A 25,285-nucleotide genomic window follows, 5' to 3' on the forward strand; every position below is an offset into this window, starting at 1 on the left:
CACAGTTCAGACCTCTCCCCCGACCCCCACCCCTCTTTCTGGGCTGTCCCTGACGCCTGAGATCCCACAGGGGTGGGCAGCCGGGAGTGGTCTGTGGGGCCAGGCTGGGAAACCAGAGGTGATGCCCGCCCAACTTGGCTTCCGGTGTATTTCTGCTAGCTCCTTGGAAATTAGCAACCCTGCAGGTCACATAGCGCACATGGGGCCTGATGTGAGTGTGCACAGAGTTTCAGCACTGGGCTTCCACAGGCCAGTGAGCCAGAGTGCCCTGGGTTCCTCCAGTGGGGGTGAGTGGGGTGGGGTGGGGGGGGGACTCGCTGTTGTTAAGTTAATTACACAAGGAGGCCTTGGACAGAGGTGTCAGATCTGATGCCCAGGTCCCAAGTCAACACCTGGTGTTGAGCCTGTCAACACCTCGAGGGTGTCAAGTCAAATCCCTGAGGACAAGCTATACTCGATCTGCCTACCAACCATGTCCTGGCTCCCCTTCCGTACCTGCTCCCTTTAATTCTCTCCTGGGGCCTTCCTGACAGCTTCTAGTCTGACGCTGCCTTGTTCCAATAGATTTTTGCCAAATAAGCTCTTAAGAGTCTCTTATATGCCTGAGTCTATTTTTAAATAATATTCTGGGGGCACCTGGGTGGCTCAGTTGGTTGAGCATCTGACTTCGGCTCAGGTCATGATCTCACAGCTCGTGAGTTCGAGCCCCATGTCGGGCTCTGTGCTGACAGCTCAGAACCTGGAGCCTGCTTCGGATTCTGTCTCTGTCTCTCTCTCTGCCCGCCCCCTCCCCCCGCCCCCTGCTTGCACTCTGTCTCTCAAAATTAAATAGACATTAAAAAAAAAACCTTTTATTCTTATTTTTTTAATGTTTATTTATTATTGAGAGACAGAGACAGAGCACGAGTGGGGGAGGGGCAGAGAGAGATGGGGAGACACAGAATCCAAAGCAGGCTCCAGGCTCCGAGCTGTCAGCACAGAGCCCAATGGGGGGCTCAAACCCACAAACTGCGAGATCATGACCTGAGCTGAAGTCAGATGTTTAACCCACTGAGCCACCCAGGCGCCCCCTCCAAAACTTTTAAATAACATTCTGTGTTGTTTTCTCCTAGGCTCCTGCCCCGGCTGAGAGAATGGCTTCCTCGGGACTCCAAACAAAGAAACGTGACAATCACAAGTAAGGCTCCGGCCGACCGCAGGCTGGTTAGATCCTTACGTTTATGGCGATTACTGTGTGACACATGTTTTTCCGAGAGCCACCGTACGGTAACACGTTTGATTCTGGTGACAGAGACTGGGGATGAGATGACAAGAGCCCTGGCGTCTGGTGCCAGGGACACGTGGTGTTGGCCACGCGGGCAGCTCTGGGCTCAGAACGGCTCTGGTGGGGCCCCTTCCGAAACACGGCCCCTGCTTGTCTCCTGGCCCTGTCGGGGTTCGGAATTGTAAATACTTTCTTTACGGTTTTCCGTGATTCCAGCTGGTGATCCTTACAGCCCATCTTCTATGTCTATTTGTGCATTGCTGGCCAAGGGAGAGTTTCTTGCTTTCATCCTGATTCCTGCCTGGGCTTGAATCCAACAGTATTTTGGTTTCCTCGCTCCCCTTGGTGTCCCCCACCTCTGCTGGGGTTACCTGGGGGAGCCCTGGAGCTGGGCTCAAGGTCATGGACAGGACCCAGCCAGAGTGGCCCCTGGCCTGCCCTCTGCTTGCGCTCCCTCACTGGTGTGTCCTTGCCCACCACCGCGAGGCGGCTGTGGTGTCAGGAGCTCGAGGCCAGCTCACGAGTGCAGCCTTTTATGAAAAACATTCACGTTGAAGTGAGCCCATATGGTGAAGGGTACTGATAGAACCCAGCTTCCACAGCAGTCGTGAGTGTGAAGTAGGTTTTTATGTGTGAGCTATTCGATTTTCAAAATTTATGTTTATTGTTGAGAGAGAGAGAGCGTGAGCAGGGGAGGAGCAGAGAGAGAGGGAGACACACAGAATCCCAAGCAGGCTCCATGTTGACAGCAGACAGCCTGATGTGGGACCAGATCCCATAAACCGTGAGATCATGACCTGAGCCGAAATCAAGAGTTGGATGCTTAACCGACTGAGCCACCCAGGCTCCCCATGCGTGAACTATTAGTTACATCAGTTCTACCGCAAAGCCAAGTGCCTCCCAGGTACTAACGTTTGTATCTGTGTCCAGAACGGGGCCTGATGCGTGGCTGGGGTCGGATCTGGCTGGCTGCCCTGAGCTCTCCCTACCCCCCCCCCCCGCCGCCCCAGACTCCCTTCTCGCCTCTTCTAGTCCCTGAGCACCTGTCCCGAGGCACCTGGACAGCTTGTAGAATCAGCCAGTTTGCATCCATTTTGCATTTCCTTTCCGGAGCAGGTGTTTCACAAATAGTTGTTAAATGAGTCAAGTGACAAAGCCAGATAAAGTGACTGGAAATTGTATGTCGAGGAGAGAACGAGCTTTCCAAGTAATGTCTTTGATTTGTTTTAACATCTTTTAAAAAGTAAGTTCTGACATGGTCTGGTTCATTATGGTCCTTGTCCAATTTATCTATTTTAAAAGCATTGCAGGGGGTCCCCGGGTGGCTCAGGTTGAGCCCCGGTTGAGCGTCCGACTTCGGCTCGGTCATGATCTCACAGTTCGTGGGTTCGAGCCCCGCGTCAGGCTCTGTGCTGACAGCTCGGAGCCTGGAGCCTGCTTTGGATTCTGTGTCCCCTCCCTCTCTGTCCCTTCCCTGCTCATGCTCTGTCTCTTTCTTTCTCTCAAAAATAAATAAAAACATAAAGAATTGAAAAATATATAAAAGCATTGGTGTTCTTCATAGTAATGCTCTGTTTCCTTCTCCTTCTCTTCCTGGAATCAGAGAGGGGAAAAAAAAAGTTTCCCATTTTGAAATAATGTGGCAAACTTGTCTTAATCACATCCTGTTTTGTCAGTTCTGACGCTTGCCGCTCAGCCCTTCTACTTGGTCCTCCGTGACCATAACATCCCGAAGGCATGTAGCAACCATCCTGTCATCAGTGACGGTTGTCGTGAGAAGACCTTAGGACGCCATGACCGTGTGAAGGTGTCAGAATTTTCATAGCAGCCGTGGGTACAGTGTAAACGGATGAGTGAGGCCGTGTGCCTACAAAACCCCAATCAGACTCCGGCTGGATCTGCCCCGCAGGCCACAGACACTGTCGTGGCCTGAATGCTGTGCCCTTCTCTGTCTTACCGCAGTTACTACCATACTGTAGCTGTGTTTGCTCCCATCTGTTTTCCTTACTCGATTTTGGGCATCTTGGGGCACAAAGTGCCTTACAGTGACTTTTCAGGTCTGGCGGAGTGATTGGTGCAAACAGGAACTCATGACTTAGTCATATGGATAGCTTGCTCTCCCAGGAGATCACCCGTGTTGTTGCACCCTAAGCCAAAATCAATACAGTCAAACCTTGGTTTGCCAGATGGTTCGCTCCAAAATCCAAAAATATCCATGTAAAAATGATTACAATACTGTCACATAATACACAATAATAAGGAAAATACAGAATAGAAAAATAAATTAACCTGTTTGAAAGCCTTTGTGGCTTGTGTGAGGGAGACGAGAGAGGAGGGTTACTGTGTAGGACGACTTTCACGATCACTAATGGAATCACTGCTGTCTATTGGTTCCCTGGGATCTTTTTCTGCATGGGGGCCCTTGTATACGCTCGCACGGATGTTGACTATAGTGCAGTATCAATAAACTCTCGTTATAGACTGTATTTACTGTAACTGGTAATAAGGCAGCGGAGGAAAGGGTCTCTGTCCCCAGGCAGCCTGAGCTAGAATGAAGCAAAGCGTTCCTAAGCTCACTCTTGTCTGGAAAAGCAAAGGACTGTCCACAGGTGCTTTGAAGTGACAGAAAAGACACCAGTGCCAGTTGTGGGCACCTTCCAACGTGCTGAAAAATCACTGATTTCTGCCAAACACCACAGCCTGAGACCGAGCATCCGAGCCTGGGAGACGATCGCCCACAATCCCGCAGAGAGAGAGAGAGAAGGACCATTGGCTCAGTTGTCATCATGTGTCATTCGGTGCCACGTACGACTCACGTTGCAAGACATCCATCGCTTGCTTATCGAGTTAAAATTCTTAGAAATGTTTGCTTGTTGGGTGCCTGGTGGCTCAGACAGTGACGGGCCAACTTCAGCTTAGGTCACGATCCGGCAGTCTGTGGGTTTGAGCCCCGCGTTGGGCTCTGTGCTGACAGCTCGGAGCCTGGAGCCTGCTTTGCATTATTGGCATTATGGCTATCCAGCACATCTCTTTGGTAGGGAAATGTGTGTTTTCAGTTAGATTTTGAAACATTGGGCACATGTCCCGAACTCTCACACCCCCAAGGAAACAGCCACTGCGCTGGGGACCTGAGTCCCATAAAGCATCTCCCCGGAGGAGTTCTGCAGCATACTTTTTCTGATGGGCTTGGTTTACAGGGTGTGAGAGACTCAAGCCAGCCCGTGCAGTCATGTGGTGGAATTTCCAAGTCACAGGCAGCTGAGAGCCTCTTCTCTTACATCTCTTTCTGTTTTTTTTTTGTTTTTTGTTTTTTGTTTCTTACAGAGTTAAATTGAGGAGGAAACAGATCAGTGGGTTCTGGGCAGAAGGTCAGGCGTGGAAGGAAGAATGAGAAGCTTCTGAATGCCCTCACTGGGATCCATGTCTGTCTGCGCACCCCTGGTGCCCGACAGGCCAGGCTTTGGTGGGGAGCACCGCGGCCTCTGGGAGTCAGGCAGGCACAGATGTCAAAGGAGGCGTGTTTAAGCTTGTCAAGTTGGAGATGTGGTCTAGACCTACACATCTGGTTGTGTAAATAAAGTTTTATTGGAACACAACCACACACATTTGCATTTGCCTCTGGTCCCTTTCACGTGACAACATCAGGATTGAGTTGTGACAGAGCCCATGTGGCCTGTGAAACTCAAAATATTTACTATATGGCCTTTTATGAAAAAAGGTTTGCTGACCCCTATTCTAGGCTGGCAGTGTGCTGTCTGATAGAAATAATAATGTGAGGGGCTCCTGGGTGGCTCAGTTGGTTGAGCGGCCGGCTTCACCTCAGGTCATTATCTCACAGTTTGTGAGTTCAAGCCCCACATCAGGCTCTGCGCTGACAGCTCAGAGCTCAGAGCCTGGAATCGGCTTTGGATTCTGTGTCTCCCTCTCTCTGCCCCTCCCCCACTCACACTCTTTCTCTCTCTCTCACTCTCAAAAAATGAATAAAATGTTAAAAAGAAAGAAAGAAAGAAAGAAAGAAAGAAAGAAAGAAAGAAAGAATAATGTGAGCCACACACACTTTCAAGTGGCCACACTGGAAAGAAAACCAAAATGGAAAGATGTCTTCTCTCATCCCTCCCGTTGGACATTGTACAGGAGTGGTACTGGCTAATGCAATAAGATAAGAAAAATTAAACCCAAGGCGTACAGATTGGAAAGGTTACCTCTGGAAGGGAGAACAAGAAGCTTTTTTTTCTTTTTTCTTTTATTCCCATCCATATTTCCTCTGTGAATGTATTATTTTGAAAATAAAGCCAAGTTCAGGTGTCGAATGAACTTGGGTTGGGTAGCAACTGGCTATACTTTCTATAGGGTGATTTAGCACTTTGATCTTTTTATTTTCTTGGCTCTTCTGAGTTCTTTGTGATTCTCCTCCAAACAGGGGCCCGGGGTGTGGGGAGGAGATGTGGGGAAGAAGGGGGCAGAACGGACACAGGCAGGTGGGAACATTTGTGGTGCTAGGGTGTCCCATCTCAACTGACACAGGATGCTTCTGTTCTCACTTTGGCCACTGGGTGCTGGTGTTCTATAAACCTTTCGCCTTTCTATTTTGTGACAGTGGCCACTTTGTACAACCCACCAACCCAAATGTAGCAACAATGCAAGAAGATGTCCTGTACCACTTCCATCTCAGCACCAGCACGCATGATCTCCCTGCTATGTTTGGAGATGTGAAGGTAAAAGGCAGGGCTGTTGATTCTGGGGATTTGTCTTAACATCAGTCTCGTCATAGGTGATACTGGTAGACATGGGCACAGAGGACAAGTTCATCAAGTTATATCTTCAGATTTTTGCTAACCGTTGCTTTTAAAATATGTAAACTAATGAGTTTATGAAGGAAACCTTGTAAGTTCTGCCATATTGGTGCCTAAATAATCTTTTATAAATTCACTGTGTAATGGAAACCATATAAAATAAATTTCCTAATGCTCCACTCTGAGAAAAGGAGTTACAAAACATTCTGTAGAGGAACAAGGGAGAATAAGCGAGTAATTACACGTGTCTCCTTGTAATTTAAAGTGCATGTTTGTTCTTTTAATGGCTTACTTGGCTGAATGCAACTTCTAGCCCATTTCCCCCACAGAGTCCTGAGTTCCTCAGTGTTGGTTTATCCTGGCACAGGACTTTTGAAATGTCTGATCCCTGTGGGTAAAGATGGACTAATGTTTAGATTCAAAATCAAAACAATGAATGACTCAAAATTTCCCTGCTTCTCCGCGGGTCTGTCTTAGCAGCCACCGTATTCCTTTCCAGCTATGAGATGACTCCCCATGTATTCTTTTTTTTATGAGAGGTATTTTCTCTGGTTACTTAGAACTAATAGTATTTTCTTAATTGGGGTATAATTAACATATGGTGTTAAATTAGTTTCAGGTGCACAGTATCATGACTCAACAATTCTGTACATCTCTCAGTGCTCGCCATGATAATGTGATCATCATCTGTCATCAATGTTATTACCATCCTGTTGAGTATATTCCCTATGCCATACTTTTCATCTCCATGACTCATTTATTTCGTACCCGAAAGTCTGTGCCTCTCAATCCTCCTTACCTCTTCCCCTATCCCCCCTACACTCTCCCCTCTGGTAACCACCAGTTTGTTCTCTGTACTTAAAGTCTGTTTTTTTTTTTGTTGTTGGTCTCTTTTTTCTTAATCAGTTAGCTTTGTTTCCTAAATTCCACATGTGAGTGAAATCATATGGTATTTATCTTTTTTGGACAGACTTATTTCACTTAGTGTTATACTCTCTAGCTCCATCCATGTTGTTGCAAATGGCAAATCTCATTCTTTTTTATGGCTGAGTAATATCCCATTGTATGTGGACACACACACACACGTGTGCACACACACACACACATTTATTCATTTATTTGTATCTTCTTTATCCATTCATCTATCCATGGACACTTGTGTTGCTTCGATGTATAGCTATTATAAATAAATCTGCCATAAACATAAGGATGTATACAACTTCTTGAATTAGTGTTTTTGTTTTCTTTGGGTAAATACTCCGTAGTAGAATTATTGGGTCATATGATTTTTCTACTTTTAATTTTATTTTTTTATCTTTCTTAAAGTTTATTTATTTATTTATTTTGAGAGAGAGAGAGAGAGACAGAGTAAGCGAGTTTGAGCAGGGGATGGGTAGAGGGAGAGACAGAATCCCAAGCAGGCTCCATGCTGTCAGCGCAGAGCCCAAAGTGGGGCTCGATTTCATGAACTGTGAGATCATGACCAGAGCTGAAACCAAGAGCCGGAACCTTCACCCACCGAGTCACCCAGGTGCCCCCTATTTTTAACTTTTTCAGGACCCTCCATACTGTTTTCCAGAGTGGCTGTCCCAGTTTGCATTCTCATCAACAGTGCTCGAGGGCTCCCCTTTCTCCACATCTTCACCAACACTTGTTGTTTCTTGTGTTGTTGATTTTAGCTACTCTGACAGGTGGGAGGTGGTATCTCATTGTGGTTTTGATTCGCATCTCCCTGATGATGAGTGTTGTGGAGCCTCTTTTCATGTGTCTGTTGGCCATGTGGAAGTCTTCTTTGGAAAAATGTCTATTAAGGTCATTTTTTGAAATGGGATTATTTTGTTTTTGGTTTTTTTTGTTGTTGCTTTAAAGTTTATTTATTTTGAGAGAGAGAGAAAACACAAGTTGGGGAGGGGCAGAAAGAGAGAGGGAGAGAGAGAATCTCTCTCTGTGCTGTCTACACTGTCAGCACAGAGCCTGGTGCAGGGCTTGAACTCACGAACTATGGGATCATGACCGAGATCAAGAGCCAGATGCTTAACCAACTGCGCTACCCAGGCACCCCTAAAATGGGGTTATTTGGTTTCTTTGCTGTTGAGTTGTATAAATTCCTTATATGTTTTGGAGACTAACTCCTATGGGATGTGGCATTTGCAGATATCAGTGGGTTGCTTTGTCCTTCTGTTGTCGTTTTTCTTTGCTGTGCATTGTGTGCATTTGCAGATATCAGTGGGTTGCTTTGTCCTTCTGTTGTCGTTTTTCTTTGCTGTGCATTGTGTTCTTAATGTATTTACTTTCCATGCGTTTGAATTTAACCTTTCTAGGTGGTGGGGATTTCTTTTGTCATGTTTAGAAACTAATCTTTCATCATCAAACTCCTTAAAACCAGCTCATTTACTTTTTCTTCTTGTGTAAAATAAAATGGAAAGTAAGACTGTATATATAATACTTTGCAGATTTTAAGTTTTACTTCTCTGAGCGCCACCCACGCACCTGATTTCTACCAGTTCCCAACTCCCACTGGGCCCTTGGCTCTTTCCATACTTTGGCCGTTGGGCTCTTGGACGTCTGGGTGGGAGATGTTGGTTAGAAGTCCATTGTACAGATGGGCTGGGGGGCCCTGGTCGCACGGTGAGGCTCCCTCCAGGACATCGGCCGAGCTGTGCACTTGATGGACAGAGGCCGGGTAGGCATGGAACCTCGAATTAGCTCCCCAGAGATAACAAGGGTCTGGTTTCCCTGTGTCGTGCAGAACTGTGACCCGGTATTTCTCACACTGAGCGAGTGTGCATCACGCACAAGCCTCTGCATCACTCACAATAGCACACGTAACTGGGCTCCCCGGACACAGGAGCTGTGAGGGCTTTTTCCCCAGCAACGTCTAGGTGATGCTGATGTCTGCATCTAGGTAGCACCCTTCATGGTGCTCTGTGCCTGTGCTGACGGGGCTCTGTTCTCTGGCTGCAGTTCGTGTGTGTCGGGGGAAGCCCCACCCGGATGGAAGCGTTCACCAAATACATGGCTAAGGAGCTGGGCCTTGACCACCCAGGTGCAGAATATCCCAACATCTGCGTGGGGACCGATCGCTACGTCATGTTCAAAGTGGGCCCCGTGCTGTCTGTCAGCGTGAGTACCTGCCCTGACGGTGGGCTTGGGCCTGGGGCTCCGCAAGCCCCCTGTCACCCCCGCCTCCTGCTCTCTGCACACACACAGGCCTGGTCCCCTCGACACCTGTTTATGCTGTCGGGCTGGGGGCAGGGTGAGACGTCTCTAGCAGCGTGAACCGTCCAGAGCACTCCAGTGTGTGGAGACGGTGTTCAGTTCCAGATAGTTCGTGGAGGCAGGAGCTATGCAAGGTCACACGTGATCAACATAGGTGCGAGAGCTCGCCCCAGCCTTGGGAGCAGTGCCTGTGCGTGTGTGGGCACTCGGGAAGGGCTTCGTGGGAGATGTGCCCTAGGAGGGCCTCTGAAATAGACCAGCGAGGTGGCGGGCACCCAGTAGCCAAGGTACCGGCCGTTACTTTTTGAGGCAGAAGCAGAGAGCGCAGGGAGAGAAGCAGGACATGTAAAATTGTGACAGTTGTGCGTGGCGTGGGCATCTGTGCAGCGTCTCCGGCTGGTGGGGACGCTCCTTACCTGGCGCTTAAGTAGCGGGCTGTTGCTTCCCCGCCAAGCCTCCATTTCCTGGGCTGCTACCTGCTTCGCAGATGTGGGGACCAGCTGTGCGACCCCTTCATGCAAACGTTTGCATTTCCCAAAGTGTCAATAGTTTTAATTAATTAGTTTATTTATTTTGAGAGAGAGAGTACAGGGGAGGGGCAGAGAGAGAGGGGGATCCCAAGCAGGGTTGGTGCTGGCAGCACAGAGCCCGATGTACGGCTCGAACTCATGAACCATGAAATCATGACCTGAGCCGAAGTCAAGAATCGGACGCTCACTGCACTGAGCCCCCCCAGGCGCCCCAGTAGGTTTTAGGTTTATACTTGGAAGGTCATGTCATCTCCCTGCCGGTGCGCGATGCACAGAGAGCGCCCTGGCCGCCCCCTCGCCCCGCCTCCTGTCCCCCCCCAACCAGGTAACGCGATGTCCCTCCCGGTTCTAGCACGGCATCGGCATCCCTTCTACCTCAGTCATGCTGCACGAGCTCATCAAGCTTCTGTACCACGCCCGCTGCTCCGACGTCACTGTCATCCGCATCGGCACCTCGGGTGGGATCGGTGAGTGTGCCAAGGGCCTCCGCCCAGGGCCAGTGTCCCCGCTGCAGACCCAGTGTGGGGCGGGCTTGGGTACGAAGAGCTCTCTACCCGGCTTTGTTCAAGGAAGCTGGCTGGCAGGAGGCACGAAGAGAAGCTCTCGTTGTTTCCGGTTCGGCCGGGACCACTAGGCCCAAGTAGGTAGCGGAAGGGCCCTAAGCCCAGCGTGTGCAGAGCCTCGTCCTTTTGGGGGCGACCGTGGAGTCTCCTTGTCTGCCTGCCTCTCTCCGTGCCTTCTAACCGCTTCTTCTCTGCCTCTCTCCTGTCCCCTGTGCTCCCCAATCCCTGCAAGGATTCAAGCACCTTAGGAGAAAACCAACAGGAAACTCAAAGACAGAGATGGAACCCAAAGTTAAGATAAGTGTCCTTAAGTTGCCTAAAGGGTCCCCAGGCCAACCTGAACGGGTTTTGTTTTGTCCCTGAAAGCCACAAAGAGAGCAAAGAGAACAGGATGTTGTAAGAAAGCCAAGGCTGAGTTCAGAGCCAAGGCCCCTGGGGCACATTTGCTTTATAGAAGCTGATCATTCTCTGACTCAGACATTCCCGCCCTGTGCCCCTGTGCCTGGTGGGCGTCTCCCTGCGGGGAACTGCCTGGGGGGCTTGGAGCCCGGAGGAGCCTATACCAGCTGTTACTGGTTCTGCCCTGCATGTGTGGGGTTGTGACCTCTCCTGGACTGACCGCACTTCTGGAATTTAGGTTTTCTGACCAGGGGCGGAGACTGCAGTAGACCCCAAATCTTCTGGATGCATTATCCCGTTTTCTCATGTGTACAGACAGATTGCTGTGTAAATACCGGTGCTTGAAGGATTAGAAGTCAATGTTTAAGCTGTTCTCAGGGAAGAGTACGGGTGCCTGAGTGGTTTTGGTCTCGGCCCCGGTGCCGTCCGCCAGATGGATACTCACAGCGTGTGCACATCACACCAGCGTCTGCCAAAGACCCTAAAGATCTGAGTTTCTGAGTTCTTGCTCTGGAGGGATTTTTACAGTTGATGATCAGAGAGCGTGGTGGAACACGTGGTGTCGATTTTGAGTCCCCTAAAATAGCCCCATAAAAACAGCCACTAGAGAGCTGACCCAGACCCTAGATGATGCTGGTGACAACGCATGGTGTGGCATCTCCACGAATTCCAACCAGCATAAGGGTGGTGGGCGGGTGCCGGGGCACCACTCGGGAAGAAGCACAGGGTCGTGAGAACAGACAGCCCCCTTCCCCCCCCCCCCCCCATATAGCCAGCAGGGACTCTGAGGAAGGGGAGGGGCTCACACACCCCAGCTTGAGGGTGACCGGACATCAGGAAGGGCATGAACTCCCCAGGCTAATGAAGGAAGGAGAGCGCTGAGCACCATTCAGTTTCAACCCCAGCGTGGGACCAGCTGCAGAGAGGAGGGTCTCGATGACCAGGAGGGACCAAAACAGCATGGGAGAGAAAGTCCAGATAAACATGCAGGGGCGGAGAACATACTTTGTAATGTTTCATGAAAACAGCCACTCTGGGGGCTCTAGAACCATCCACTGGCTTCCTCCTCCTCCATTCCTAATGTTTAGGAAACCCAATTTCCCATTCGGATAAGTATCAGGAAAGGCTCGTGGTCAAATCCCACACGAAGCTATTGTAAGATCAAGGAATGAGAGCCGAGGAATGACCCTACAAATAGCAAAATACCCCAGGAAGGTGTGCCCAGAAAGCATTCGACGTGGAACCTAGTAACACGCGGATGAAAGGAGAGCAGGATGGGTTGGGAATCGGTCGTTGCCCGAGCTGGGTTTGGGACGCACAAGATTTCTTGCCTATGTTTGTAGTTCCTTGAAATATTACATAATGAGAAAGCACAAAACTGGGACCAGTTCGGCACATTGTGGTCACCTGAGCGGCGGGGTGCCAGTTACAGAGTGGTGGCTGGAAGGCGCGGCACATCAGGCAGGGACAGGGCCTCCTGGCAATTTCTTTTTCTTTGCTCTTCGCTCTTCCATATTCTCTGCCTCTATCGTCAGAAAAAGAAAAGAAAAATGCTAATGTCTTACCTCAGTCATCAGAAAAAGAATTTGATGCAGAAAATCGATCCTTAGCGATTTCCTCTTCGAACATTACAGGGCGTCCCGGTATTTTCTGGTGTAGATGGGTCATTTTCCTTTCTGCTCTGCGGTGCCCTCCCTGTCTGCCCCGTGTGGCCACGACGTCTGCTTCTCCCTCCAGGTTTGGAGCCTGGCTCTGTGGTCGTCACCCGCCAGGCGGTGGATGCCTCCTTCAAGCCCGTGTTCGAGCAGATGGTCCTGGGGAAGCGGGTGGTTCATAGGACACACCTGGATGAGCGGCTCGCGCAGGAGCTGATGCAGTGCGGTGCAGACCTGCGGGAGTTCCCCACGGTCCTGGGGAACACTATGTGCACCTCTGACTTCTATGAAGGTGACGGGGATGGGCCTGGCCTCCCAGGGGTGGGGGCGGGGGACTCCTGCACGGGGGAGGGTCTCCGTCACTCCTGGACTCCTGTCTCTTCAATGTTTCCATGGCATTCATAGCGCTCTGCTTATGAGTGGGCGGTTTGGGCTCCAGGGCGGTCAGGGCCTGGGGGGATCCAAAGTGTCCCCGTGTCCCGGCGGGAAGCACGTCGCAGGCACGCAGTAGGCGCTTACTGCGTGCAAGTAGTGAGCACACCCAAGTCAACGCTGGCACGTCTCCATGTGTCTTCAGGGCAAGGGCGTCTGGACGGTGCCCTCTGCTCCTACTCAGAGAAGGACAAGCAGGAGTACTTGGAGGCGGCCCACGCGGCCGGCATCCGCAACATTGAGATGGAGTCTTCGGTCCTGGCTGCCATGTGCAGCGCGTGCGGCCTCCAAGGTGGGTGAGCATTTGGTCACGGGGGTCCTTCCTCCAGGGCTCAGCCTCCAGGCCCCCGTCCGGGCCCTCCTCCTGCCCCCACCACCCACCAGCCCCGAGGCACGTGTGGACGGGTTGGCATCGTCCAGCCCTGTGCTCAGACACCCTTGACCGTTACACAGTCCGCTGCAGGGCCCTCAGGAGCCCCCGGGCCTCTAAGTGGGATGAGAAAGACCCACCTCGGCTCAGGTCAGGAAGCTGCCAACGCAGCTGAGGGTTCCACCCCCGAGTTCCTCGTGTCCCCGGCAGGGTCCAGCTCTGCCTTCCAGAATCCCTGGAAGCCTGGCCTTGGAAGGCAGGATAGGGCTCCTCCCACCCTGAGCCAGTCCTGGGATTTGCTCGAGAGCTTCTTTTGGAAGTGAAGGCTGAGGGGTTGATCCTGCGGGGACAGCAGAGGGGATGCCTCGGCCGGGGTCAGCAAGGCAAGCTGGAAACCCAGCACTTTGTGTGGATGTGGCGTTTGGTCTCTGCAGTGGCCGTGGTCTGTGTCACTCTGCTGAACCGCCTGGAAGGGGACCAGGTCAACAGTCCTCATGAAGTGCTGGTCGAGTACCAGGAGCGGCCGCAGCGCCTGGTGGGTCACTTCATCAAGAAGCGCCTCGCGGCTGCCAGAAACCCCCGGGATCTCTGAAGACGCCAAGTTGCAGTTGCTATAAATAAAATCAGCACCCGGGTGCCAGGCTGGCTCAGCTCTCAGGGTCCTGAGTTTGAGCCCCACGTTGGGGATGCAGATTACTGAAATAAATAATCTTTTTAAAAAATCACCTTCAAAATCTCCTTTTGTACGTCTTTGTGCTCATTTTAAATTTTGGAATTTAGGGAATTGGATTGTATTTCAGAGGCAAAGAATCCTGCATTAATGACACAAGTGGCTTTTTTTAATGTTTATTTGTTCTGAGAGAGAGAAAAAACATGAGTGGGGGAGGGACAGAGAGAGGAAGAGAGAGAATCCCAAGCAGGCTCTATGTTCAGCACAGAGCTGGAGTGGGGCTCAAACTCCTGAACCGTGAGATCATGACCTGAGCTGAAATCAAGAGTCGGAGTGAGGCAGCCCCCACCCGGGTCTGGTGTAGGATCAGGCAGTGTGGAAGGTCTGTGTAGATGCTGATTTTCTGAGGCAGGTGCCAGCTGTGCGTCGGGGCCAAGGGCTTTCCAGCCCCCCAAGACTCAGAGGGAACGTGAGTCTCCTAAAGCTGTGGTTAAAAATGTCCCCGTATACGGGCGCCTGGGAGGCTCAATCGGTTAAGCATCCAACTTTGGCTCAGGTCATGATCTTACAGTTCATGGGTTCGAGCCCCACGTGGGGCTCTGTCCTGACAGCTGGGAGCCTGGAGCCTGCTTCGGATTCTGTGTCTTTCTCTCTCTCTCTGTCTCAAAAATAAACATTTAAAAAAATAAAAATAAAAAAGCCACACAGCTGAGGTTGGACCTGAGGCCCTCATGATCCCAGGCCTTTCCCGTAACCCCACACTGTCTGCGAGAATTGACTCTCAGGGCCATCGTTTCCAGTGACCTCTGATCCCTGACTGGCCTGCTCGTTCATTCTGTGGGTGTCGGGGTCCTGGTTTGCAGCTGAAGGGCCTGACCTCACACTTGCACCTGGCCGAGGTAGAGAACAAGAACAAATCTCCCACCTGTCAGCCCATCAGCTTCTTCCCCATGATCGCAGTCCGTGGTCCAGCTGAGGAACGTCCATGATCCCCCGGCTTGTACAGAAGGAGAAAGGGGCAAGGTGAAAATATTTAGCATGCAAAGCACTGGGAAAACGTTGGGTCTCAAATCCGCTCATAATACCATTAGTTAACATAACACACTACTGTTTGCCGCCACGTTCTAAGGCAGGCCCCACAGCCGGGTCATGGGGCAGCAAGTTTCTACGTTAGGTCAAGCATCTGCTTCCTTGTCTTCGGAGCCAGGACAGTGGACAGACCCTTCCTCCCAAAGTGGCTGTGGTTCCCTGTGATGGTTAATGTCATGTGTTGACCTGGCTAGACCGTGCTGCCCTGTGTGGTGCGACAGCGTGGCTGTCGCAGTGGAAGTGTTTTGTATGTGTGGTTGACATCTACAGTCGCTTGAGTCTAAGAGGAGCAGAGTGCCCTCGATAAAATGGGTGGGACTCATCTAATCAGTAGACGGTCTTAAGAGCAAACCCTGAGGGTTCCCGGAGAAGAAGGCATTCTGCCTCAAGTCTGCAGCAGGGAACTCCTGCCTGAGCTTCCAGCCTGGGAGTCTGGCCTACAGATTTCTGGCATGCCAGTCCCCCCAGTTCTGAGAGTCCGTGTGGCCTATGCAGTGGCCAGTAGGGTGACAGCACCACGTGGGCTTGGCCGTGCCTGGGGGGCCTCCCGGCTCTGCTGAGACGCGCCCACACGGGCCACCCGAGGCCTGAGGACGAGGCCTGGCCAAAGGCTGGCTGCTCTTCCTGCAGAGAATTACTGGCCTCTAGAAAGTGGGTGGGATTCCGAGGGAGCACAGGCCTCCACATTTTTGTTGGTGTTAGCAGAAAAGATCTCAGCACAGCAATTCGGCAGTGAACCTGTGGCCTGTGTGGAAGATGGCCGGCCCGCTGCTCTCTGCCGACCTGGCCACCCAGCCCTCTCTCCCTGGCCTGGCTCAGGCCGCGGCCCAGGATGTCCGGTGTCACCAGGGTGAGCTCCTTCAGTCTAGTGGTGCGACGGGCAGACTGGGCAGTTTATCTGGCAGCTATGCTTTCCAACGAGGCCGGGCCTGGGCCCCGTCCCCACAGCCAGCAGCCCGTCCTGGGACCAGGTGCCTCGCAGCCCTGGGGTCTCAGAAGGGCGCCCACCTCTGCCATCGGCGGGCACTGTCACTGCAAGCCCCGATGAACCCGCACCGCAGCCCTGAGGCGCCTTTGAGGTCCCAGGCCTCTGGGGCGGGGCAGCTGGGATCAGAGGGGAAAGCCTGGCTTAATCTTCTTCTCTCGCCGACTGGAAATCCCGCACACTCTTCCAACGAGGGCCCCACCAGGGGGAAGTCTCCTGTCCCCTCCCTCCTGTCCCTTCTCTTCTCTGTCACAGAGGAGAGAAAGGTGGCCGGTTCATGTTTTCATTTTCCCCTCTGTTTGGGGTGCGGAGAGTCTCAGAAACTACAGTGCACAGCCTGGCGCAGAGCCTGGCATGGTAAACACAGAAGTTTTAGGCCTGGGAGGCGCCTGGGTGGCTCAGCACGTTAGACATCCGATTGCAGCTCAGGTCATGATCTCGAGGTTCATGAGTTCGAGCCCCGAGTTCGGTGAGCTCGGGCTCGGGGCTGACAGTACGAGCCTGCTCTCTCTCTCTCTCTCTCTCTCTCTCTGTCTCTCTCACTGCCTCTCACTCACTAGTGCTCTCTCTCCCTCAAAAATAATAAACTTACGAGGAAAAACAAAAGAAGTTTTAGGCCTGGGCTGGGGAAAGGAGTGGTGTTAAGTATTAATCAGCCTATCAAACATCAGATACTATCTTTGGATTTTCAATGACACGGTAGCTCTCTTGTCTCTGCCCACTGAGAAGCAGGTGTTCTGTTTCCCATCCCGCAGAGGAGGGAAACTGAGGCCCGGGATGGGGGTCGCCCGGGGTCACCAGGCTGTGCGGGGACACATGGCTTGTGTATTGAATTCTGCATGGGGACGGTGGCCTGCTGGATGGGGGTCGGGGAGGGGGGTACAAGCCAGCCACCAACTGTGCCGTTTTCACACTGAGGAGGTAAAGTCACAGGTCCTGCCACTTAGGGTCCTAGAAATGGGGTGGGGGCTCACGTCCCCTGTCCCAGGACATGGCCCCTGGGGAGCACAGGGCACCAGCACCTGGTACTTGCCAAGGGGGTGGGACAGAGGATGTAGGTGGTTGTTTGGAAAGTGCCTGGGGGGAGGGGGGGGAGGGGAATAAATAGAACAGAAGGTGGGAATGTGACCGTCCAGGCCCGAGGGGAAGTTGTCCTGCTGTCAGATGCCTGGGCAGCGACACAGAATCACAACAGGTGTTTGTCTCATCACAAGGGCGACCAGCAGCTTAGGTGCAAGCCTTTCTGTTCAGAGAACTCGCTCCCCTTGAGCGGGCAGGGCTAGTCTGTGAGCCTGGCCTTTCTCCCTTGTCCCCCTTCCCCACAGTGACCCAGCTGAGTGACCCTGCAGGGGCCCAAGCCAGGAAGTCTGGTCTGACTTCATGTGTCCAGGGGAAACGCCGCTTCTGTGTAGCCAGCAATACACGTCTATGCCAACGGGCTACCCCAGCCTCGGGGAGCTAGCGGCTAGGCATGGAATTCTTTCCAGGCAGATGTCACAATGTGGTCACAGAGGAGAAACGAAAGCTAAGGAAGGCCCCACCCACACCACCGCCTCTCGGGGTTCTCCCCGGTTGTGCAAGGGGCAGTGACAAAGAGAATTTTCAGGAAAAGATAAAATCACAAACCCCTGCAGGCATGTGCCAAAGACTGTATTTTACGGTGAGAGAACTGGGCACATGTTCTCAAGGTTTGAGAGAATGGGCAGGGCGCCCGGCTGCCTCAGTCAAAACAGCATGAGAGTCTTTTTAAAAAAATTTTTTTTTAATTTTTTTTTTCAACGTTTATTTATTTTTGGGACAGAGAGAGACAGAGCATGAACAGGGGAGAGGCAGAGAGAGAGAGGGAGACACAGAATCGGAAACAGGCTCCAGGCTCCGAGCCATCAGCCCAGAGCCTGACGCGGGGCTCGAACTCACGGACCGCGAGATCGTGACCTGGCTGAAGTCGGATGCTTAACCGACTGCGCCACCCAGGCGCCCCAAGCATGAGAGTCTTGATCTCAGGGTCGTGAGTTTGAGTCCCACGTTGGGTGTAGAGACGACTTAACGTTAAAAATAAATAAATAAAGGGTTCAGAGAATGGAAAAAGCACACACTGCTGGGAGGGAGAGCCAGGGATGTTGAAACAGATGCTTTGTGGGGCAGGGAGTGGCTGGTTTTGCTTAGGGACTGGGGACAAGTTGCTCAGATGTCTCCCGGCGGTGATGGGGAGTCATGGCCAGGGAGGCTGTGCTGCAGACAGCACGTGGTTTTCTTGCTTTCTTTTTTCTCTTTCTTAATGTTTATTTTTATTTGAGAGAGAAAAAGAGAGAGAGAGAGAGACAGAGAGAGAGACAGAGAGAGCACGAGCCAGGGAGAAACACACAGAGAGAGAGTGTACGAGCTGAGGAGGGGAAGAGGAAGAGAGAGAGAGAATCCCAAGCAGGCTCTGTGCAGTCAGTGCAGAGCCTGACATGGGGCTTGAGCTCATGAACCATGAGATCATGACCTGAGCTGAAATCAAGGGTCAAGGGGCACCTGGGTGGCTCAGTTGGTGAAGCATCCGACATTGGCTCAGATCATGATCTCATGGTTCATGGGTTCGAGCCCCATGTCAGGCTCTGTGCTGATAGCTCAGAGCCTAGAGCCTGCTTTGGATTCTGTGTCTCCCTCTCTCTCTGCCCCTTCCCCACTCATGCTCTGTCTCTCTCTCTCTCTGTCAAAAATAAATACACAAAAAATAAAGATAAAAAGAGTCAGGGGTGCCTGGGTGGCTCAGTCAGTTAACCATCTAACTTTGGCTCAGGTCACAATCTCATGGTCCATGGGTTTGAACCCTGTGTTGGACTCTGTGCTGACAGCTCAGAGCCTGGAGCCTGCTTTGGATTCTGTGTGTCCTTCCCTCCCTCCCCTGCCTCTCTTACTCTCTCAAAAGTAGATAAATAGACTGAAAAAAAAAAAAAAAGAGTCGGATGCTTAACCTACTGAGCCACCCAGGCGCCCCCTTTCTTTCTTTTTTTTTTATCGCGGTAAAAGATACGTAACCTAAATATTTGTCATTTTAATCATCCATGTGGATAATTCAGTGGTGTTACTTTTGCAGTGTTGTGCGGCCACTACCACTTTCTGCAGCCAGGATACTTTTCATCAGCCTGAACACAGCTCTGCCCATAACCACGGATTCTTTCCCTTTTCCCGCAGCCCTTGGTAACCCCGAATCCCTCTGAATTTGCCTATTCCGCTCAGGAAGGTGGAATCATACCCCTCCCTTTTTTTTTTTTTTTTTTTTTACCAGTTTGGCTTATTTCACAGTTTTCAAGGTCTATCCGTGTAATGGCGTAAGTCAAAACCTCGTTCCTTCTAAAGACGAAGTGATATTCCATTGTACGCATATACATCATTTATCTGTTTATCCGTCGACGGGCACACCGCTAGTTTGTCTTCTGCCTGCTGCAAATAAATGCTGCTGTGAACACGGTTATGCGGATGCCTGTCCCGGTTCCTTCTTTTCATTCTTTTGGAGTGTGTATCAGGAGTGTAGACAACTGGGTCATGTAGCATTTCTACGTTTAACTCTTTGAAAAACCCCTTGGGCATCATTTTATCTCCGTGCAGGAAGCCGAGGGGCAGTTGCCATTAAGTTGACCCTCCTTTGCAGCTGGCCCTTCTCACACCCGGTCCCTTCTGGAAAAGGCAAATACTCCTTTTTTTTTTGGCATTAAAAATTTTTTATTTTAAGTTTATTTATTGTTTATTTTGAGAAAGAGAAAGAGAGAGAGCGCCAGAGAGGGGCAGAAAGAGAGGGAGAGAGAGACTCCCAAGCAGGATCCTCATAGTCAGCACGGAGCCAGATGTGGGGCTCGAACTCACAAACCCTGAGATCATGAACTGAGCCAAAATCAAGATTCGGAGGCTTAACTGACTGAGTCACCCAGGCGCCCCATGGCTTTAATACAGAGGGGAGCCCGGCTGGCTAAGCTCCTACAGGGTGCAACTCTTGATCTCGGGGATCATGAGTTTGAGCCCCAAGTTGGGTGTAGAGATGACTTCAAATAAATTTTTTTTTTTTTTAATACCAGGAAAGGGGAACCTAAGTGGCTCAGTCAGTTAAGCAACTGACTCTTGCTTTTGGCTCAGGTCTCGCTCTCACGGTTCGCGAGTTCCTTTGAGGCCCACATTGGGCGCTGTGCTAACAGTGTGGAGCCTGCTTGGGATCCTCTGTCCCCATCTACCTGTTTCCCGCCCACTGGCTCTCTATCTTTCTCTCTCAAAAATAATAAATAAATATTAAAAAGTAATAATAAAGCCTTAACAGGGTCCCTAGGAGAGAGAGAATGAAAGATCCGACCCTGGCAGGTCACGGTCATGGCTGGAGTCCCGGTGTCTGCCTGGCGGTCTGTGAACGGATTGTGCTAACGCTCTTCCAGGGGGTTGGGGTTTTAGGAAGGAGAGACGTTGACCATCAGAAGCGGCTTCAAGGACGGTACAGCCTTTCTCAGGAGGTGCTGCACCGCCACCCTGTGGACGGTTTACAGCTGTTGCGTATCTGCCCCGCAGGGATTGTGCGGCACGGGTCCCTGCCCGCGGTGCCCAGATGGACCAGACGCTATGTCCAGACAGATGTCGCCTCCCTCGTTCCTAGAGAGGCTTGCATGGGCCTCGGCATGTCTGTGAAGGGGGCACGATAGGCCACCCCAAAACGCGCCCCTTTGTCACAAGGATTGTTGTGAGAAACTGCAGAGACCGAAGCTCTGAAAAGAGTAGAACTTGCCCTTTTGTGAGGGAAATTTACCTGGATCAGGGAAATCGTTTGTAAGGGTGTCTCCTACCCATACTCGGAAGAAAACCTGGAGCCCGGACGCATCCCTGGGAACCGAGAGGGGCCACCTGCCAGTCTGACTTTGTATTAGGCAGATCCCTGGTCCCGTGGAGGACGAGGGAACAAGGGAGCCCCGGGACCCTCCCCAGGCTGTAGGGAGATGGCCAGGGGACCAGCTGAAGCCCCCCAACTTTGATGGGGAGGAGCCTGCGGATTTCCCGTGTGGACATGGGAATTCACAGAAGTTGGGGGGCTTGCATGGGACTTTGATGAGGCAGTGTGCTGTCCCCACAAAGGGCATTGAGCTGGGTTCATGAGGGGTGGGGAGAGAGGGTCACATCCCCTGTAAAATGCGGGACTGTGTTTATTGCTGCTGCTTGTTGAGGGTCAACTGTGGGCAAGTCTGTTTGCAAATGCTCCAACTTGTCTGTGATGTGATGTCCTTTTTCCTCCAAGTTCGCTTTATTAGACTTTGGACAACTACAAATTCTCTGTATTTCAGTACCCCCCCCCCCCCGCCCCAGAATCATGTATGTGTATATACACGTCTGTGCTTATCATACATTGTACTGATATAAAGAACGTGTAATGTACAATTTAGAAATAATAACAAAATGTGCAATCATCTTTATTGTAAGTTGCTGGTTCTCGCAGAATGCTTTTACTGATTTTTGCTGAACTCTTAGCCACCCACAGCTGCAATGCAACTGTGACTTGACAGATAGACTTGCCGTCTAATCTGCAAACTTCCTCAATACACTTATTATTGTTAAATCTAATGTGCAATCTGCTGGGAAATGACTTAAAAATTTTTTTTAATGTTTGTTTATTTATTTTATTTTATTTTTTTTAATTTTTTTTTCAACGTTTTATTTTTATTTTTGGGACAGAGAGAGACAGAGCATGAATGGGGGAGGGGCAGAGAGAGAGGGAGACACAGAATCGGAAACAGGCTCCAGGCTCCGAGCCATCAGCCCAGAGCCTGACGCGGGGCTCGAACTCACGGACCGCGAGATCGTGACCTGGCTGAAGTCGGACGCTTAACCGACTGCGCCACCCAGGCGCCCCTGTTTGTTTATTTTTGAGAGACAAAGTGTGTGTGTGCACGCAAGCAGGGGAGGGGCAGAGAGAGAGAGACACACACAGAATCCGAAGCAGACCCCAGGCTCCTAGCTGACTGCCAGCATAGAGCCTGATGCGGGGCTCAAACTCATGAGCCATGAGATCATGACCTGAGCTGAAGTCAGACATTAACCGACTGAGCCACCCAGGTGCCCCATGACTTTTTTAAAAAGTAGGCTTCATGCCCAGTGCGGAGCCCAATGCAGGGCTTGAACTCATGGCCCTGAGATCAAGATTTAAACTCATAACCCTGAGATCAAGACCTGGGTTGAGATCAAGAGTTGGCCGCTTAACCGAGTGAGTCACCCAGGTGCCCCAATTTCGAATCCCAATTTACACCAATTAACGGAAACCTCCTCCATCATCAGCATATTGGAACTCTACTCGTCCATCAATACATGAGCCGTTTCAATGCCAGATGGATGATAGTCTTCAAATATTTGAAGAGCATTAAAAAAATTTTTTTTTAATGTTTATTTATTTTTGACAGAGAGAGAGAGAGAGAGAGAGAGAGAGCGAGCATGAGCGGGGGAGGGGCAGAGAGGGAGACACAGAATCCCAAGCAGACTCCAGGCTCTGAGCTGTCAGCACAGAGCCCAATGCAGGGCTCTAACAGACCACGAGATCATGACCTGAGCCGGAGTTGGACGCTCAACCGACTGAGACACCCAGGTGCCCCTGAAGAGTATTTTCTCAAGCTTGTATGTTACTCACAAGGTAACAGCTACTGACATGACAGGCTTTGATGTTTAATCTGTACTGTTACATTTCCCTACCATTTTTTAAGCTAGAAAATCAACAATACGGTGTTTGCCAGTTTCCATGGTGCAGACCCTCCTGCCATGTTGGATTAGAAGCCATCGGCATCGGTCGCTGGGATTTGGGATGAGGCGCGGTGTCATATGTATGTTGTACAGATTCAACGGGTATAAAAGTCTGTTTATATTTTCCATAAAATAAAAGCAGTAAAATGCAGTAAGATAATTGGAAAGTGATGAGTTTGGGGCATTTGTCCCTTTTGTTTTTCCCATAATTTATTGAATGGTCAGGCAATTCCATTTTTAAGAATGGTATTAACAACTGGCTGGTAAAATTCTTGACAATTTAACAATCAGCTTATATCAACTTTTATCATAAGCTTAGCAGAGGCAAAGGATGCCATTCCTGGATGTCTATTGTACCTTTGCTTGATTCCTGTTTTTTTAAAGTAATCTCTATGCCCAAGCTGGGGCTTGAACTTGTGACTCCGAGATCAAGAGTTGTGATCTCCCCTGACTGAGCCAGCCAGGTGCCGCTATTGTACCTTTGCTTTAAATATATCCCATCAGGCCTCAGAGCTGAACATTCAGTCCATTCAATTTTCAGGTGTGTGTCATATGCTCCAAATGACAAAACCCATCCTTATTGCCAAGTCAGTCACAATAGACTTCCTGTAAGGAAAAAAGGAAGGTTCTTTTCAAATCTATTCACATTTGCACTTGAATAGAAATCCAATGTAAATTCTATTCGAATAAACGTGGCATATCATGGCTCCAGTTCTGAATGCTTATGTGGAGATGACAGGTAGATGGTCCACAGGCACAGGTGCACAGGAGCTAAGCCTCACCAACCCTTGTCACCTGGAGGAACTCACTCTTGCTTCCCATTTCTTCCTCAAATCCTCTCGGCCCAGGAGTCTCCGGATTCTCCCCGAGGAGCCCTTACACTTTCTCCCTGTGCTGCTAGGCTAGGTTTGGCTCTGGACGCTCTTACACCCAAGGGCCATGTGTCCTTGTAACGCCAGGACGGCTACATGATGCCTTTTCTCTGGTTGAGTGAGAGACACATCATGAACCCCAGAGACACGTGCACCCCGGTGGATGATGGCAACTCAGAGGGCATGGGCCACACTGTGTCTTCAGACCTGCTGCCCCTCTCTCTTGTTCTTAGTGGATTGCTGTGGCTCCTGGGGGCCCATGGATGGCCCAGTCCTTCCCTGCAGAGAGTCTGGCCTCACCTGCAGGGAAAGAGCTTATGCTCAAACCACAGGGCTGGGTGTGAACAGCCTGGCAGCACTCTGGCACAGGTGGGAGAGGTCATGGATGGCTTTGAGAGCAAGAAGACACACGCCCTCCCCTTCTGGTTTGCTACCTAATGGCCACGTTGTCTTTCTTTCTGTACCTCTCTCCCTCCCTGCTTCCTTCTTCCCTCCCCCCCCCTCCCCCCCCCTTTTTTTAAGTGAGCTCTAAACCCAATGTGGGGCTTGAACTCACGACCTTAAGATCAATAGTCACACGCTCTACTTGACAGAGCCAGCCAGGCGCCCTCCTGCCTGCCTTCCTTCCTCCCTCCCTCCCTCCCTTCCTTTTTGTATTAAACCACAATGTATCTTTGTGATATACCTTTACAACAGTTAAGAATGGGTAAATTATCCTGTAAAATGCCTCTAAAATGAATTGTCTGTTGGAAAATTGCTAAACATTCTTTGAACTGCAGTCTAGCAAACATTTTGCAAAACTGGAAGGGTTTTTCTCATTTGGTAACATAATGAAGCCAAAAGAGAGGCGCCTGGGTGGCCCAGTCTGACTTTTTAAGCGTCTGACTTTGGCTCAGGTCATGATCTCACGGTTCGCTGGCTAGAGCCCTATGTCGGGCTGAGCTAACAGTGCCAAGCCCGCTTGGGACTCTTCCTCTCTCTCTGCCCCTCCCCTGCTTGAGCTGTCTCTCAAAATAAAGAAATAAACTTTAAAAAAAAAAAAAAAAAAAAAGACCCGTCGGACGCCCACCCGACTGAGCCACGCAGGAGGCCCTCCACCCATCTTCTGCGGGCTGTGCCTCCAGTGTTAATTCAGTTCTCAAGCGCTTTGCACTGCTTTTCCGGTCCGCTCCACCCGTGTGCCACCCAGGGTCCAGCCGGGGCCCGCGCAGTGTCTGGATCGTGTCCATTCCCTGCACGCGTAGCTCAGAGGGACCCAGGATTTCTTACGTGCATGGTAAGGATCTCCTTCTCCTGTCCGCTGCTCTGGGATGTCGCGCATAGAGCAGTTTCCAGCTCAGTGTCTCCTGGTGCGCCGGGCAGGAGCAGACGGGTTGTGGCGTGTCCCTAAGCAGCCGCACACTTCCTGCAGCAGACGACCCAGCCTGTGGGTCACTCACCTGCGGGGTCCCCGAGGCAGGGTGGCTGGGGCACGAGCTCCATACCATAGGGTCCCTGGCTAGAAGTTTCCGTTCTGTGGTTTTACCCATCTGTGTTTGTTCACACTTCCAGGATGTGGGCTCCCTAAACTCTCAGTCCCGCAGGCCGGGCGGAACTCCCCGCCCCCCCCTCACCGCCACACGGGTCACCGTTAGGGTGATTTCTCTACCCATCTGTCTGCTCTTATCTACCCTAGGTCCTGGCTTGCTTTTATTTATTTA

At 51.0% G+C, this 25,285-nt stretch overlaps 1 protein-coding gene and 1 long non-coding RNA gene across 4 annotated transcripts in view; both read left to right on the forward strand.

The window, feature by feature from the left end:
- Nucleotides 1-13,950, forward strand: part of UPP1 (uridine phosphorylase 1) — a 28,844-nt gene extending 14,894 nt beyond the window's left edge. For 2 of the 3 annotated variants that reach the window (XM_047849157.1, XM_047849155.1), the window contains exons 3-9: nt 1,113-1,177; nt 5,862-5,979; nt 9,022-9,180; nt 10,159-10,273; nt 12,506-12,715; nt 13,001-13,147; nt 13,660-13,950. In XM_047849157.1, coding sequence (XP_047705113.1) covers nt 1,134-1,177; nt 5,862-5,979; nt 9,022-9,180; nt 10,159-10,273; nt 12,506-12,715; nt 13,001-13,147; nt 13,660-13,817 — 951 coding nt within the window. In that variant the 5' untranslated portion in view covers nt 1,113-1,133 and the 3' untranslated portion in view covers nt 13,818-13,950. The remainder of the gene's footprint in view (nt 1-1,112; nt 1,178-5,861; nt 5,980-9,021; nt 9,181-10,158; nt 10,274-12,505; nt 12,716-13,000; nt 13,148-13,659) is intronic. The other variant, XM_047849158.1, reaches the window with a different exon arrangement.
- Nucleotides 13,951-17,542: 3,592 nt separating this feature from the next.
- Nucleotides 17,543-19,429, forward strand: LOC125149349 (uncharacterized). Its single transcript, XR_007145901.1, has 2 exons — nt 17,543-17,629; nt 19,052-19,429. It is a non-coding gene; the product is annotated as an uncharacterized LOC125149349 (long non-coding RNA).
- Nucleotides 19,430-25,285: the final 5,856 nt, after the last annotated feature.

This window comes from Prionailurus viverrinus, chromosome A2, assembly GCF_022837055.1.
Source record: "Prionailurus viverrinus isolate Anna chromosome A2, UM_Priviv_1.0, whole genome shotgun sequence".
Lineage (NCBI taxonomy): Eukaryota > Metazoa > Chordata > Mammalia > Carnivora > Felidae > Prionailurus > Prionailurus viverrinus.